The 18,214-nt window shown below is 40.7% G+C and overlaps 1 protein-coding gene across 2 annotated transcripts in view; it reads right to left on the reverse strand.

Annotated features, from left to right (window-relative positions):
- The window catches only part of alg6 (ALG6 alpha-1,3-glucosyltransferase), a 46,458-nt gene that overhangs the window by 14,481 nt on the left and 13,763 nt on the right, over positions 1-18,214 (reverse strand). For both annotated transcript variants that reach the window (XM_080195631.1, XM_080195632.1), the window contains exons 7-10: positions 18,008-18,189; positions 14,802-14,937; positions 7,572-7,657; positions 5,201-5,285 (exon numbers count right to left, since the gene is read on the reverse strand). In XM_080195631.1, the coding sequence (XP_080051757.1) occupies positions 5,201-5,285; positions 7,572-7,657; positions 14,802-14,937; positions 18,008-18,189 (489 nt within the window). The remainder of the gene's footprint in view (positions 1-5,200; positions 5,286-7,571; positions 7,658-14,801; positions 14,938-18,007; positions 18,190-18,214) is intronic.

The raw sequence follows: 18,214 nt of genomic DNA on the forward strand, positions 1-18,214 counted from the left end.
CAAAGCTTTTGTCAACCCTCTCTCTTTTAAGAAAAAACATGCAAGTGCCATACAGCCTACACAGCGCACTCTCCAACAAAACTATCTTTTCCTTATGCGTAAGCAAAAGATAGTTTCCCATACTGCCAATTCCAGAATAATTATTTTTATTTATTTGTCACAAGTAAGGCTAACATTAACACTGCAATGAAGTAACTGTGAAATTCCCCTGCTCAAGCATTCAAGGATTTAATTTTGACACAGGGCCAAAAGCAAAGTGGATAGACCTCCAAACCCATATGATATCTCTGAAACATCAAGGGTATAATAGGACCAAATCTGTGTTTTAGGATTACAGACAGCATGGTGCTCGAAGCTACATTACCTCACTTCATCAAAGGGGTACACTGAAGGATGCATTCCACTCAAACAACTGTATTATCCGCATCTTCCAGGATTTACAAAATAGCTATTGCATATTCACCCAAGACGACTATAGGATATTGACAGGTATTAAAAAATGCTGGATGACCAAAGATTCTTGCACCACGCTTAGGTGAGCACCATATTTCCCCATATTCAGCTTATGCCAGGGGCACCAGGATATGCATTGTCTGTACCTTTACCTGTACCTTTCCAGGAGTCCATCAGATTCTTTGACCCCAAAATAATTCAGAAAAAACAACCAACACTGATAGTTCCAAGGGGACTTTCGCACCAGTTGTGTGGACTCATTGGGCCATACTTACAATCTCTACACCAAAGCACCCACTCACCTCTCCTGCAGTTGGCATTACTCACATTAGCTACGGCAAGAGTAAAAGATAGAACCTACCACCATTAAAAATGTACAGATTATTAAAAACAGATAAATATTGTACAGCACTAGTGTCATACAACCTATCCACTGCGCTCCCCAACAAGCTCTTTAAGGATATTAAAATACTAGGATTCAATTTTGACACAAGGCCAGAAGCATTGCAGGTAATCCCCCATGCCACCTTGCACCCCTGGAACAACAAGAATATAGTAGGATCAAGTTTGTGTCCTAGACTTGGGGTAATTAAAGGAACACACTGAGGGATGCGTTCTATTATAAACAAACGGACATCTCTGTTGTTCAAAGGATAACAAACAAAATTTGCCTCAGTGCTCATATACTAGATTACCCCTGACATCATGATAAATAACATCGCAAAATCGAAAAAGAAATTCCAAAAAGGGGTAAAGTCCAGGATTAAAGACGAATTGCAGATTATCACTCCAAATTATTGTCATCCACTGAGAGAGGCCAAAGCGTTAGTAAGGCTGTTGAACAGCCTTAAGGAGCCACCAGATATCACCCTCAGGATAGAAAGATAAAGCAGGGCAAACTGCAGTCAGATAGCTTTCCAACCTCATTAAAATATTACAACGACCACCAGTTGTTAAGCAGCGACTGCTACTTCTATTTACTCTTCACGTTGCAGCCCTCTGTAAGCACAGTAGAAAGACAGTTGGAACTGAACCAACCCCACACATACAAATACATTTGTTCAACATGAATGTAACTATAGGTTTTATCCTTTTAGGTACAGAAACATTAGTTTAAGCACACTTAAAACTATATCTTATTTCTAATGTTTACCAATACACATACAAATCCCTTAAAACGACCTTTGTTTTCCTAACAGTATAATGTGGGAAAATGTGAAGTTGTTCACTTCGGCAGGAAGAATAATAAAGCAGAGTATTGCTTAAATAGTGAATGACTGCAGAATCCTGAGGTACAGAGAGATTGAGGTGTTCTTGTGCATGAGTCACAAAACGTTAGCATGCAAGTACAGCATATAATCAATAAGGCTAATTGAAGGTTACCATTCACCTTAAAGTCTCAGCAGACATGCTTCTCCCCATGCTCCACGTCTCTGTCCATGGACTATCTGGCTATTGACCAAACTAGTTGCCTTGCCCTTTCTTGCTTTGCAGTAAAAGGGTGTAACAAGATTCTGTTGCAGACCAATCTAACTCAATTCCAATCCCAGAGTGAATGCATTCAGTCAAAACAGAAAAGTTATTGCCCTTTCTTCCTGTGGCAACTTTCCTGGCAACAACTGCCTCCAGTGATATGATTGAAATCAGGGAAAAGAAAAGACAGACATGCATTACATAGCTCACCATAAGCTACAGACTTCCTAATCAATCATACCATAACACGCCATTCACGACTCTAGCTTTTAAGCAAGACTTTGGTTGGGAATATGCTCCTTATTAATATGATCTGAAATAAAACTACTTAAATTGGCTTAGATTGTTCATAAATGGCTGAACCTTCAATATATGGTCACAGTGAAATTATTCTGCACTCCAAGCATAAACCTGCATTTCCGATCCTCCCAAAACTGTCGACACTTTTAGAACTGTAATGAATCACAAGATTTATAGAGCGTTTTTGAGTCAATTATTGCTGCATTTTAAAACACTATTAGAGAACAGTTCATAAATTCATTGTTGCACAAACGCTTAAAAAAAAACAAATATTTTATATTCCAAGTTATAAGCACATTAAAACAAATTAGTTGAATTTGTAATTGTTATGTCAAGCATATTGTTTAAAGTTTGTCTTCACCTTCCTGCCCCAAACCCTACCCACCCCAAAGAAATTATCCCTCTTATCCTTCATTGAATTCATGTTTGCTCCACCACTGCTGGCGACCCTCTAGAATCTGACCCAAGAAGTCATTTTTGGCTGAAGAAACTAATGTTTGTGGACCAACCAACTGGATTGCATTTCAGCTGTGTCTGATGATGTCCTCACCCAACAGAAATAGCCAGGAAGAGTCAGTAGACAGTAAGCAAGACTGGGTACACAAACTGGTTTTGTTTCCCTCTTAAGGCAATGAAGTCAATTATAAAATCCCAACTATTGTCCCAGAAGATCAGCTGAGTAGATAAGCAATAGAACCTGGAATCATCTAATCTACATGTCTTAGCAGTACATTGGGCAGTCTCTTCACTGGGTGAGCCCATCAAGGACCACAGAATAATGCTGATATTTTGTTTTAAACTCGTGTGCCTACAGAGTGCAACTCACGTTCCACAACACATGTTCCCTACCAGCCATGGAGAGATCTTGTAACATGATAGAATCCTGTCATTATCTGTCTTCACTTTCACTCTTAATACACTGGGTTACATTCCTTGAATAAGTGCCAAACTACCAGAAGGTCAAAATCTAAAGGTGAAGATTTAAATTCTCTTATACACAGTATTTAAAAAATGCTTTTTATAGTCTGGTAATAAAGGACAAACAATTTGTGCTTAAATAATTTTTATTTAAACTGGAACTCTTAATTAACTGAGTGGGTAAATGCACTGCATGATGCAGTGACACAGAGTAGGAAGGCCTTAGCTGTAAGTTAACCAATTCAGGGCCACAATGTACATGCCAATATCATTTGAACTAAAAAGGAAAAAACCCAGCCAGTATTTCCATTCCTGAGCAATGTCCAGTGATCTTTGTGAGAAAGTAAATGGAAGTGAATAGGAAACATTGGACAAGTACAACAATGCAATCTAAACTTGGGGAGAAGAGCTTCAGTTCCTCAAATGACACCAATCCCTTGGTGCCTCAACCAAATGTTTATTCTTTGTGTGAGCGGTGAAAAGTGCATGTTATCAAGCTGTTCAACTATGGAGAGAACCACAGTTCTGTCATATCCTGTCATTATCAGATGTCTACACACATGCAGTTGACTGGAATCACTGGATGGTGTTAAAGAAACAAACTCAGGTTATTTCTCCTCCACTGCTGCCTCTGGCTAAGAGCAGTGAACAGAGGCAGTGAATTAAGGGACATTCCTGGTCAAAATAATTTGGTTCTACTTATCATAAGAACATAAGAAATAGGAGCAGGAGTAGGCCATCTAGCCCTTCGAGCCTGCCCCGCCATTCAATAAGATCATGGCTGATCTGTTGTGGCTCAGTTCCACTTTCCCGCCCTCTCCCCATAACCCTTAATCCCCTCTCTTATCAAGAACCCATCAACCCGCTTCTTAAAAATATTTAGCGAGGCAGCCTCCACCACTTCAACGGGCAGAGAATTCCAGAGATTCACCACCCTTTGAGTGAAGAAGTTCCTCCTCAACTCCGTTCTAAACCGCCTCCCCTTTATCTTGAGGCTGTGCCCCCTAGTCCTACTGTCTTTTTTGAGCGGGAAGAGTCTCTCCACCTCTATCCTATCCATCCCATTCATCATCTTATACGTCTCAATGAGATCTCCCCTCATTCTTCTAAACTCTAACGAGTACAAGCCTAGTTTATTCAGCCTCTCCTCATAGCTCAATCCCCTCAACTCCGGTATCAGCCTAGTAAACCTCCTCTGCACTCCCTCCAGGGCCAAAATATCCTTGCGCAGGTGCGGCGCCCAAAACTGCACACAGTACTCCAGCTGCGGCCTCACCAATGCCCTATACAGCTGCAGCAAGACCTCCCTACTTTTATATTCAATCCCCCTCGCTATGAAGGCCAGCATCCCATTCGCCTTCCTGACCACCTGCTGCACCTGCAAGCTGGGTTTTTGCGACTCATGCACAAGGACCCCGAGGTCCCTCTGCACCGTCGCCTGCTGCAGTTTTTCGCCACGTAAGTAATAGTCCTTCCTACCATTCTTCCTACCAAAGTGGACCACCTCACACTTGCCAACATTAAATTCCATTTGCCATTTCCTGGCCCATTCGCCCAGCCTATCTAGATCCTTCTGCAGACTCTCCACACCCTCCGCACAATTTGCCTTTCCCCCAATCTTGGTGTCATCAGCAAATTTCGACACCCTGCACTCGGTTCCCTCCTCCAGATCATCTATATAAATGGTAAATAGCTGAGGCCCCAGCACCGACCCCTGGGGCACCCCACTAGTCACCAACCGCCAATCCGAATAGCACCCATTGACCCCCACTCTCTGCCTCCTATTTGACAACCAATCCTCTATCCACGCTAACACCCTACCCCCAACTCCATGTCCCCTGATCTTCTGCAATAACCTCTTGTGAGGTACCTTGTCAAACGCCTTCTGAAAATCCAGAAAGACCACATCCACCGGCTCTCCTCTATCCACTGCCCTAGACACATCCTCATAGAACTCCAGTAAATTTGTCAGACCACAGAAAAGCTAATTTGAAAACAAAATAATTGCACTCATTGAACACTACTATGACCTAAGCAAAGTAAATACTAGACTTACCAGTGCAAGTTTGAACCCATTTAGCGTGGGATTAATTGTCAGCTTGATACACGTAGGTAATAGTGTCAGAAGTGTGGCAGCAAAACTGAAAAACAAAACATTGTTAAACCACTAACATATAAAATAGCAATACATCAAATGCAAAATAGGCAATAATACTTCAAAACTAATTAGCAGAGAGGAAGAATGGTGGGGCTGACTTACCTCATAACATTGCTTTCTTTTGAGAAAGATCCTACATCAGATCAGTCTCTTCTTGCTATGTTACTGGAGACTAGGGAATTGGAATCTGTACTTAACGTCAAATGCCAACCTACCCAATTCCAAGAATTTTACCCATAATGAGCACACCATTTTAGAACTAATTTTGAGGAAAATCGTCTGGAGCTATAAATAACCTCATAAACTTCAATTGAGCATCTAATTGGTGATAACAATAGGATGCATTTTTTTTCTTTCTAAAGGTCTATGCTGCTAAAGATATGGGATATCAGTCTGGGAAATAAGAAAACTGAAGTACCAGTCCAGAAAACCATCATCCCCCATCAATCATTTACCTAAGTTTCCCTTGACGCACAGTAAATGTTCCATAACAGTCTGCCTTAGCTCCAACCCTACAATACAGTGTGGCCATTTTTCAATCTAGTGGTTGAGGTAGATTCCTAGTATAGTTGCAATTTATCTGTGACAATTTTCTCCTGTAAACCTATGCCCAGTAGAAACTAACTGGCATCACCCGAATAGTCCCATTGCTAATAGGAAAAAAAAAGTTTTAGTCTTTTCAGCTGGATTTCCGCTCCCCCCCCCCACAGGGGAAAATACATACAAAAACAACAGGTTTGTTTGACTTGTACAAACAAAAATAAATGTTAGCTTTTGATACAGTAATTCATTTTTTTCTTTCCCATTTCTTCTGAAGCCTCGCGGTCTCAAGTTCTGACAGTCCATTGTGTGTGTCCATGCTTTTATTCTTCATGTAGAAAGCATATCATGTAGCAAACCTCCACCTACCATTGACAAATCAGCATTTCTCCTTGAAGCCAATATGTGAATTATCTCTTCGGTAGAAGAGAGCATTGAGGTCAATTGCTAATGTCATATCAGCTGTAACCAGTGAACTTAAACATATCAGGGGTCACAGTTTCTTAGTCCATATAGCACAGCACTACAAGAGGCAGCGTATTTGCCTGCTGAGTTATTGCAAGAACATTAAAAGGCTAAATTTAGGGTCACTTGCAATGAGCATTCACAGACTACACAGTCCGGCCATTTAAATGTCACTAATAATCCACTCGCTCTAACCAATAGGCAAATCAAATATTGTCCAAACTAATATATTGTAAAGTTGAAACAATTTTGTGCCTATAATGTGAGTTTTATAGAAATTGTGAATATGAAATACACAGTTTTGCAAATATCTAATTGATGAATCATGTTAATATTTTGCAGATAATTTTTAGTTCTGTGAAAATTAAAATTTAACTATTGAAAGTGGGATAAATGAATCTAAAGCTGTTTGGAGTTCATTACACTCAAAAAGGTTATGGGACCATGTTGACCTAAGGGGACAACAGCTAGAAAAGCAAGATCCTAAAACAGCAGGTGAGATTACTGATCTGGGGAACTGGAGGCATAGTGTCTACACTGCTTGCAGAGAAGGGCAGTCCAGAGATCTTTTGCTTTGGGAGTTAGAACTAAATTAGTTTGAAAGCATTCTGTAACCCTTAAAGGTTATATCATCATGGAGCTGGGTGGAGTTTAAGTAGGTTCTTTCATTTCAATTGATCTGGCCATTTGCTCAGAGAGGTTGGTTGTAATTTGGACTTCATGTGGTTTGCAGTTCAAAGAAAAGCCCTGGGAGTTGTTTGGTGTAGTTAGGGTTCAGAGATGTTCTGGAGAGCTGAGGCAGTTGGAGAACAAGTCTCCAGCACTGCAGCTAGGATGTTGTCAAGACTCAGCCTTTGCTGCATGTAGTTCACTCAGCTGCTTCCTGATATCACGTGGAGTGAACTGAAATGGTTGTAGACTGGCATCTATGATGCTGGGGACCCCAGAAGGATGCTAAGGTGGATCATTCAACTGCACTTCTGGCTGAAGATGGTGCAATTACTTGAGCCTTCTCCGAATGATGATTTGTGCATGATAATGGAAAACATCTATTGAACCATATTATAACACAAGTTACCATCTTCAGGAAAGATGAGAAGAGAGTTTGAATGGGAGTTATAAACTCACATGGATTAACATAATTAACTTACGTTAATTACAATTACCTAAAAATGGAGACGAGCGGGGACAGGGTGTTGGTGATTAAAAAAAACAATGACATGTCTTCATGATGTAATATAGATCGACAAGAGCAGAGCATTACCTGAGCCAAATCTGGGTTGAAGGTGATAAAATCTTCTTCACCTTCAATATAACAGATAAACTGCACCACACATTTGCGACTTTATCCTATTTAGAAAAAACATGTAAATAATCATCAGAAGCCACATGCAAACTATTTCATCGAGTACCTGTGGCATGGTAAACTTTAACAAGGATCAGAAACAAATGAGTTGGATCTCAATTTTTAAACAGCTTCACCTCAGTGATGTCATATGACCACAGTTGCCATTCGCTTACTTCCTTGCTCTTCCACCAACAGTGAAATAATACGAAGTATGGGATCCTGTGGACCATGCAAATTGTGGACAGTGCTCGCACAGTGGGTATCGTTCAGCAAGTATGCACTCAAATAAGGGAGGTGGATATTGAGACAAGGCTTTCTAAAAGATAGAGAAGTTTTAGAGAAGCGCAACAATGATGAACCAGGGATTTAAAACGTTAGATAATGAAAAAAAAGTTACAAAAAGTAGAATTATTTTCATTGTCAGAAAAATGAGGTTAGAAAGCATAGAATGAAAAGTGGCCAACAAATTCATCACTCCTTCCACACAGTATGTACAATCTGCTCAATCATGGACTCCATTTCCTCCATTTAACATTGAGGCATAAATATTTTGGAACATTTATCTATTCTGGTACTACCCATGGACAATAGCCTTTTTTCACCCAGCAAGACAGGAACCATTGTAGTCCATTACTACACGTCCAACCAGATATTTATCTGAATCCTTTGTGGAGGAGTTAATTTATTCAGCTTCATCAGCTTTTGCTGAATCTGTTCCACGTGATTGAAAACCACTGATAAACAAATTAGTTATCTTAAGCAACGAGTGCATTACTGGAGAAACAAATGTACTGTTTCAAAAAAAAAGGTTTCTTGCCCAGAGAACTGAGCATCTGGAATAATTATTCAGCAAAAGCATAATAACTTCTTCAGTCAGGAGTTAAGTAAATTCTGATTAAGAATGGAATTGAGAATGATAAAAAGTATACAATGAATTCATGAATGATGCACAAAACATTATAGTTCCTGTACTACTGTGGTCAATTTTACCCATGGAATCCAGTTAACACTGAGTTTTACATTGAGAAGAGGCACCAAGCTATCAATGTCCTCTTAGGAATTCAAATTGTTGATAGAGGGGTTGCCTGAGGTAACAGATTGAAAGGCTGTGTGTTAGTTTCTAGTTCCAATTAAGATTGAGCTATTTTAATTTTTTTTCAGATATAGACTAAAATTTGATGATCCTGCTGTAGAACCTAAACAAAGGTCCCAGCTTACTGATTGGATGAGGAATTTGGGACACAGATTTACAGTTTTGGGCAAGAGATACAGGGAGGAAGATTTTTTTTTAAAAACACAGCAACCACCAACGGCCTGGAACTTGTTACCTATGAAGGTAGTTGAATAGAAGGTGACCAATGATTTCAAAAGGAAATTGAATGGACACAAGGAATATAAACTTGCATGATGACGGGGACAGATTTGGGGGAGGGGACTGACTGGATTGCCCAAAGAACTGGCACAGACTCAATTGGCTGAATGGCCTTCTTCTGTGCCATAACGAGTCTTTGAATTTATAGCTATATTTTCCCCATTATTCTCTTAATATGTCCCACTTAGCACAATAGTACTACACAACATTTCTTTTTCCCAGGGCTGAAATAGTTGCCACAAGAGGACACAGGTTTAAGGTGCTGGGGAGTAGGTACAGAGGAGATGTCAGGGGTAAGTTTTTCCACTCAGAGTGGTGGGTGTGTGGAATGGGCTGCCAGCAGCGGTGGTGGAGGCGGATTTGATAGGATCTTTTAAGAGACTTTTAGATAAATACATGGAACTTAGTAAGATAGAGGGTTATAGGTAAGCCTAGTAATCTCTAAGGCAGGGACATGTTCGGCACAACTTTGTGGGCTGAAGGGCCTGTATTGTGCTGTAGTTTTTCTATGTTTCTAACATTGCAATGTGTGGTGCAGTCTCACCACTGTGTTAAAAGGGACAGACTAATGAAACGTCTAGAAGGCCAAAGCAAGGCATCAATGAGATGTCACATATTCTGAACAGCAGCACAACTGTAGAACACTGCAATTTATAACCCCATGGCCCTCCAGATTCTGGGATCATATCCATTCTCAATCTTAATAAAAACAATTTTAGTTCTGAGTCTCTCCTCATATTGCTCACTTTTGTTTGCTTTGGTAGTTATTGAGTACCATAACTGGACCAGCAGCACGGTGGCACACTGGTTAGCACTGCTGCCTCACAGGGTTAGGGACTTGGGTTCGATTCCCGGCTTGAACCACTGTCTGTGCGGAGTCTGCACATTCTCTCTGTGTCTGCATGGCTTTTCTCCAGATACTCCAGTTTCCTCCCACAGTCCAAAAGATGTGCTACTTAGGTGCTTTGCCATGCTAAATTTTCCCTCAGTGTACCTGAACCGGCGCTGGAGTATGGCGCCAGGGGATTTTCACCGTAACTTCATTGCAGTGTTAATGTAAGCCTACTTGTGACCATAATAAATTAATAAAGTGGAAGTTTAGCCAACTCTAGTTGTTCTGTGTCTGTGCTTTCCTATCTCCACACCCTATCTAACCAATCAGTTGCAACAATGCAATGAGCAGGAATGAGTTTTCTTGGGTAGGCCACAGTAGCCACCTCTTAAAATGATGCTGAAACATTCCATTGCACAGCAACACCAACTATGGAGGTCTCTGGAGGCCGAATACTTGGGGGATTGAAGCTAGAATTCATGCTCAAGTTCACTGAATGCAACTCAGCGACTGAAACACGAAAGAAACAATCAAATATTTTACCTGCTGCTATTGGGCAACATTAGCTGTAAACTATTGCAAGCATCAGAAAAATGATCTTAATCTTAATTTTCTAACATTGGTGAAGATTACAACCAAACTATACAATAGCACAGACTAGTGGTCATTCATAGAAAATATGTCCATTTAATTGTCATAAATCTGTAACCTGGAAACTCAATAGATCATAATCGGCTGTTGAGTTTTGGCAGCTCAAAGACTGAACAGAGAGAGAGGGAACAAGATAAATCAAGTGGTATTGGTTAGATGAAATCAAGCTTGGGTTTTAAAAACTTTTTGATTGTAGGGGGAAGGAAAATAACTTAAAGAAGGAATGAGTTAGAGTTTACTGTGCAATGTATTTTTATTTTAATATGGTTAGAATGTGGAGGAGGAGAACCTGAAAAGCAATATTTCTGGAGCTTTGGAATACAGAAATTCAGATAAATGCTAATATTATAAAAGAAGACAAGAAGGCTGCAATAGAGACAAAGATTGGAAAGATGAGAGAGGGCCTACTCATTACAAACACACAAAGTACAAAGCACAAACATCAAGGCAATCTCAAATCTCCTAACATTAATACAGCAACTTAGAAATCAGTTCTCCTATCCCACATAATGGTTGTTTTCTCAATTTTTCTCTGCACTCTTCACATTTAAAGGGGTTTATCACGATGGTGCCTACAAAGCCTTATTGGAACCACTACAAATGCACATGCAGTTCCTCTCTTAGGTCTACAGTAAAAACCCAGTAGCTTTCCCTGAAAAAGCTGAGGTTTTGTTGTGGCCCCAGTTGGCTCAGCGAGTCTATATTCAATGAACTTTGAGGGAAGCAAACTTGGAAGATCTCCAGTTTAATTTCAAAGCCTGAACTGTTAGTTGGGGTTCAGCCAGAGCAACATTAACAGTGATCTACTGAAGTCCGGTGCCACTTGTTCAGAAAGGATGAAGTGGCCAGGGCTCCTGTTCCAAATCCCTATTCAGTGATTTTTTCCCCCATTGGACAGTGCTCACATGGATTGTGGATGTAGAAGATTAGGTTCAATTAACTCAGACAAAAAGATCACAAGAGTCACCTCTTTGCCTTTTCCTCCACAAATAGAGAATACTTGCTTTTCTCTAAACATTAGAGTCACTAACTACCAGGACAAACAATTTAGATTTAGAAACTTCTTTCTGATTTTAAGCTAAATCTCTCACTTTTAATGGACTCTTGCAACTTACATTCCATTGTCCAAACTCAATTCCTCTCCCTGCTTGAAACATCCTATTCTTCTTTTACTCCTTACTGGTTCCTGCAACACCACACATCAGCTAGAGCTGGAATGCAGGGCAAAGGACCTCTGTCAGTACATCTTATGCCAGGATACCAAACGTGCTGAGCAAGACTGGGCTCTTGGTTCGCTCCAAAGAGAACACAAAAAACAGCAGAACAGGAGAAGTCAAACTCATGTTCCACTTTATATCTCTGGGCTCTACATTTCAGGGCAGATGGACAAATAGGTTAAAAAAATACTTGTTTAAACATAGATAAAAAAGTAAACAAAGTTCTCAAGTTCTGCAGCAGCGGGTGCATATACATTATATAGTAAAGGAATAGGAAAAAAAGGAGGAAAACACAATGCTGAGACCTATGCATTCAGGTATTCTGGAACTACGTTCAATTGAGATGACTAGAGATTGTAGTAATATAAATCTTGTCAGCTGTCAAAATCACCATGTATGTATTAACAGCCCAGAAACCAGCTGATTTGATTTTGTCATCTAGTACCCAAGACCATAAGGAGAACAGTGTCTTCGTTATGCAAAATATATATAGTCTAGACTCACATGGCAATGCTGTATTGATGTTACCATCTTTTGAAGAGAAATTCAAGCCAAAGGCTATTCTGCTTGCTCCAGTGCACATTTACGATACCATGGCACCATCTGATGAACAAGTGCTGATAGTGTCCTAGCCAACATTCCACCCCAACCCAGCACCACAAAGAAATAAACTCGTCATTCATCTCACTGCTGTGTGAGATTTTACTTCATACAAGGTGACTTTCAGTACAGCCAAAATAGCAATGGTCAATCCACTTCAAAGTTATTATATGTGAAATGCTTTTGAGGTATGCAAGAGTAGGGGGGGTCTTACATAATTGAAATATCTCAACTCAAAGACATTAACTACATTAGCAAATTCTATATATTTACTGCATGGCCATATTTATTACATATTGATATTAAATAGGTCATTAATAACTTATTTTGGAAAGCGTCACCAAATAAATGCTCTCTCCGATGTGACACTGGGTCACGTAGACCAAGGAAGTTACAGATTCAATTCCTGATCATGGCTGGGGTGCTACGGATGATTACCGCGGGCAGGAGAAACCGTCTTTTGACTGCTATGAAGGACAATTGGGAAGGAGGAAAGGGGTTTGGGCTTCCAATTCTCGCCAATGAACCCAGTGTAAAGTATTTGTATGTTAAATGTGGAACTAATATGGGGTTGGGTTTGGATAAGATACCACAGCCAGTTAAGAGGCCTGTTGACATTTAATGTTCAAAGTCACACTTGAAAGACATCAGGAGGTGGGTAGAACCTGTGGAACCACATGCCAGAATAAGTTGACAACTTCAAAGAAGGAACAGAAGATAAATCAGGTGAAAAGAAAAAAAAATGTAATAATAAGCTGCTTTGAGGAACTTCTGTACACAGAAACTTTGACCTTACTGGTACACTTAAAAGCATCCCATTTACTGTATAGATTTTTTTAATGCATCCTTTTTCTCAGAGTTACAAAGCCAACAAGCAGAGTGGACAGGGCAAACCGTCGATCCGTTTCCTTGCTTGCTCCAAAAGCCAAAGCTTTTAAAAAGAGAGAGACAAGTAGAAAAGATGGCACAAATATATGGAGCCCACTAACAGCTGTACCACTTCCACTCAGGCAGTGTGTGGTTATGGTTTTGGCTTTCTTCAAGCAGACAAAAAACATGACTCAAACAAGATTTTCTTTTAAATTTGCATGTGGAAAATGGTTCCAATTTATTCATTTTCAAAAATATTTGAGAATTTTTCTTTTGCTCCAACAATTGTGCCTGTTGCTGGACATTTGAACAGGTGAATGTTGCTGAAACCTGTTTGGACCAGAACAAGCGCGTCACTCGGGCTAACAGTCACAATCTTTTTCCGCTTGTAACTTTGATTGAAGTAAAGATGTTTACAGTGCACCAAACACCAAAGGCAAAAGTCTGGTGTGAGTCTTTAATATGTACTGCCACGTTAGTGGCAACAAGACTGTGGTGTTTATAATGCAAATGCACCACCAATTTCAAGGGTTAAGTTTGGGGCAGATTGGTTCTATAAATGGGCTATCTGCGGATGGTTGTGATATCAATATCAAGAACGTAATATTCGATACCTCTGTTCAGGACAGGAAATAGAAACAGCAGAGACAGTTGTCAATGTCACAACTGGAGGGGACATAACTTCACAGCAAACGCACCACACCCCAGGCCGACAGAACAACTTCTCTTCTAAATGGCACATATAGAATATCTGTCCTGAATTTGATGAGGACACAGGGAAAGGTTAGAAGGTTAGCACTTGATGCATTCTACAAACAAACCGAACAAGATATCCACTTTATAGCTCATGTAATTTACACTTATCAGCATATTTTTTTAAACAGCAATTGGAGATGACCAACACGTCACACTCAATTTGTTGGGTGCTTACACTAATGAGTTCTCAAGTTCGTCCTTGCCTACTTCTAAATAAGTCAGCCGCTGCAGACTTCTGAACTGATGCTGAGCTAATATTATCAGTGAAATGTTAGGAAGATTTCCTGATGAACTTGATGCTGGGTGAAGAAGCTGGGCTCTGTGTCTGAGTTGGATGACTGGACTGCTCAATTCTTAAGATGCATTGTTCTCAGTGTTTCAGCCAACTTGGTGTTAGACCATAAGACATAGGAGCAAAATTAGGCCACTCAGCCCATCGAGTCTGGTCCACCATTCAGTCATGGCTGATATTTTTCTCATCCCCATTCACCTGCCTTTTCCCCATAACCCCTCATTCCCCTTATTAATCAAAAACCTATCTCTGTCTTAAAGACACTCAATGACCTGGCCTCCACAGCCTTCTGCGGCAAAGAGTTTCACAGATTGAGAACTCTCTGGCTGAAGAAATTCCTCCTCATCTCTGTTTTAAAGGATCGTCCCTTTAGTCTGAGGTTGTGCCCTCTGGTTCTAGTGTTGCAGTACCTGTCTGCCACACAAACACAGACATCATGGAGGAAGCATGCGTGTATTTCCAATTGTTTAGTGGCTGCCACAACCCGAAGTTTAATAAAATATATAGATATTCATGAGTAAACAGGCATAGCCTGAGGCTCATTTTTCAAACCTACCTCAAACAAGCCTCTATCGACAGGGAAAAGCCTTTGGAGCACCTGCATGGACTGCTGGAGACTGGTGAGGAAGGGCAGCCAGCAACAGGCAAACGTAATCAGCACAGTGAGAGCAATTTTGATCAACTGTTTCATCCTGTAACAAAAGAAGATTTAAGCTCCTGAAAAGCATGACTCAATTCCCTGTCCTCCATCCATAGCGTAAAGAAAAGAGAGAATGAAAAGAGCACTACCTAGTACCACATTTTCTCTCCACCTAATGGTGTGCAGGGATTGTTTCACAATGCACTTCCAGAATTCTCAACTGGGCAGCTGCAGTGCAAGATTGAGCGTCAGTGTGTTATTCCGCTATGGAGGCTATTACACTCTCATCAATTAATATGTATATGTGGATTTTCCAGCATTACGCATCAAGCAGTAATCACAAAAAAGAACTTGGGCTAATTTTTCCCCTCAGTATCTTAAACAACATCAGATGGAATGGTCAGCACTGCTGCTTCACAGCACCAGGGGCCCAGGTTCGATTTCCAGCTTGGGTCATTGTCTGTGGAGAATCTGCACCTTCGCCCTATGTCTGCATGGGTTTCCTCCCACACTCCGAAAGTCATGCTAGTTAGCAGCATTGACCATGCTAAAATTCTCCCTCAGTGTACCCGAACAGGTGCCAGAGTCTGGCGAATAGGAGATTTTCACAGTAACTTCATTAGAGTGTTAATGTAAGCCTATTTGTGACACTAATAAATAACTTAAAAATAATTTTCCTGATTGAGATCAATTAATTTAGCACAGATTAGTAATTGTCTCCCGTGTCCACCCTCCCCCGCCACCCTCTTCCCACCAGCCCTAGTCGGCATGGTTTCATCCAACAACGGAAGCTGGCTTAGCTATTTGAGTAATGAGGGGTTGAGGGGAGTCAATGTGTTTCCATCAGACAGATTTCAACAATTCAATCTTTCAGGGCAGCATGGCTTCCCACTTCTACAAATTCATTGCAGCAACTTGCCAAGGCTCCTTTGATAACACCTTTCAAACCCAAGACTTCTACCACCTAAAAGCTCACATGCAGCACATGGGAACTCTACAACCTGCTAGCTCTCTTCTAAGTCTAACTGACTCAGAACTACAGTCATTCCTTTAGCGTTGTTGGGTCAGAATCCTAAACTCCCTCCCTAACAGCACATGGACTGCAGTTGTTTGAGCAGGTGGTGATGGGAAGAGATTTAAATGCTGGCCTTGCCACTGACACCCACATCCCAAAACTATAGGGAAAAAAATCTGACAGCTTCCACAATGTATGTGTTATCAAAAACAGCAACACAATGGGAGGGACAGAAATACAACCTTGGGTTCCAAAATACATCATGGTGTTCCATGGCATAATATCCATACAGGAATGTCTGAAAGGATCTGCAATTTCTCCTTCATCCTCTCCCAGGTTATATTCCAACACTCTTTGTACAGTTATGAACTGTTATTATCACACTATGGCAGTAGTAAGTCACAACGTCTGTGATCTTTGCCTGTCGGCAATCTCATCTTTTGATACTCCTCTGGTACTTGGCCTTGCTAAGTGAGCACTGAATTAATGAGTGTGAGGAATTCTAATCTATGTCAACTTAAAAAGATGGCTAAAAACTAAAATATTAGTCAGCAATAGCTAAGGTGGAACATAGAATGCTAGGTTTGTTGTACCAATGATCATTCAACTGATGCAACTAACTTACCACAAATATTCCTCAGGTGAGAATGTTACCATTGACTGAATGAAAAGATTTGAATCAAAACCATTTAGGACTTCTGTACAAATTCTAGACATTCCAGTGAATTACTGGGAGCATGCTGTTTTGAAGGAGATGCTTTCTTTCACATGGCAGATCGCACTGAAGGCCCAGCTGCCTGCTCAGGAACTACTGAAGAACAGGACTGCTCTCCAAGTGTCCCAGCCAATCTTAATCAACAAAACAGTACAAGTACTTACCTTGTGAGATACATTTGTGCACAAACTGGCTGCCCACATTACAACATCTCAACTTAGTTATTTTCTTACAAAATGTAAGATAATCCACCTCTAATTTTCTCCACACCTTTGTTCAGTGCTCTGTCTCACAACAGGAAATGGTCCTACAAACAGTGACAGCTCTCCAGTATCTTCTACACGCAGTCATTTTCTCCCTCTCTCTCTTGTTGATAGCTGTACAACGTCCAAGAAGGGCACTAACGACCACGCATTTCAATGTGATGGTCCATGGTTATTCTTGACAAGGTATTGCAGTGATTTGCTGTTGCCTTCTTCAGCTTCTGCCTGATCAGAAAACTCTCCCATCTTACCACCTGCAATAGGTATAATGAAAGGATTTCATCTTCCATGGGACACGAACCCCCAGTTTCTAGCAGGGATGCTATAACTGCCCCACAAGAGCCCTGACAGCCATTCTACAGGGCAGATTCTTCAGACTGGAGCTTTGGTAGGCTACTCAACTTTGGAAGTCATATTAGCAAATCCAATTCTGTCTTTGTAACAGTTCACACATGCTTCTTCTAGCACAGCTAAGAGGTAATAGATAACAACGTAAAATTGAATCCTTCCTGTGCAGGAGACCTTTCAACCCATCAAGTCTGCACCAGCTCTTATCTAGCCTGACCCCATACCTCACATATTTACCCTGCTAATCCCCCTAATTTATATACCTTGAGACACTAAGGAACAATTTAGCATGGTCAGTCTACCTACCTGCACATCTTTGGCCTTTAGAAAGCTGACAATTTATTCATCCCTCCCTACCCCAGGTGAGATGGTTATCACATTCCTGTTGCTGCTCCAGCTGAGGTAACAGGACACAGAGCCGGGACTGATCCTGATCTTTAGACTCTGGTGTACACAGAATACTATACTTACTATTCAGAATACTGGGCTTTGTATAACTCCAATGCGACAGCATAAAATCATCCAACGGCTACCTACAAAAGGTATACTTAGCAAGAAGAAATAGTGGAGGAAAAATATAGAATTTTAAGTCGAATGTTAAGAAGAAGTTTCCTTCTTAATTAAACTGATAGGCTCAAACATAGCTTGCATGTTTATTTTAAGCTGTTTACAGGGCAGTGCAAACCAGAACAATTCTCAAGTCTTAAAAATAGACCTCACTTGATCCATTTGACATGACAAGGACCATGAGTCTATTTAATTCATTGTTTCAGTTACTCACCCTTCACCTTTCAAGTCTCTCTTTAAACAGTTCCCAAGGAGATAGCAGAAGAAAGGCAGTGCGTGGTAAAGTTCCATTTGCTTATAGTTAAGAGCCAGGCAAAACGCCACTGAGCCAAAGAGGACTCGATCAAACAGTAGGCCCAGCAACCCCCACGCAGCAAGGCCCAAGCTGATAGAGTTATATGTGTTTTCATGTTAAGGATAG

Source organism: Carcharhinus amblyrhynchos, chromosome 9, assembly GCF_965287045.1.
Source record: "Carcharhinus amblyrhynchos chromosome 9, sCarAmb.v2.hapA, whole genome shotgun sequence".
Lineage (NCBI taxonomy): Eukaryota > Metazoa > Chordata > Chondrichthyes > Carcharhiniformes > Carcharhinidae > Carcharhinus > Carcharhinus amblyrhynchos.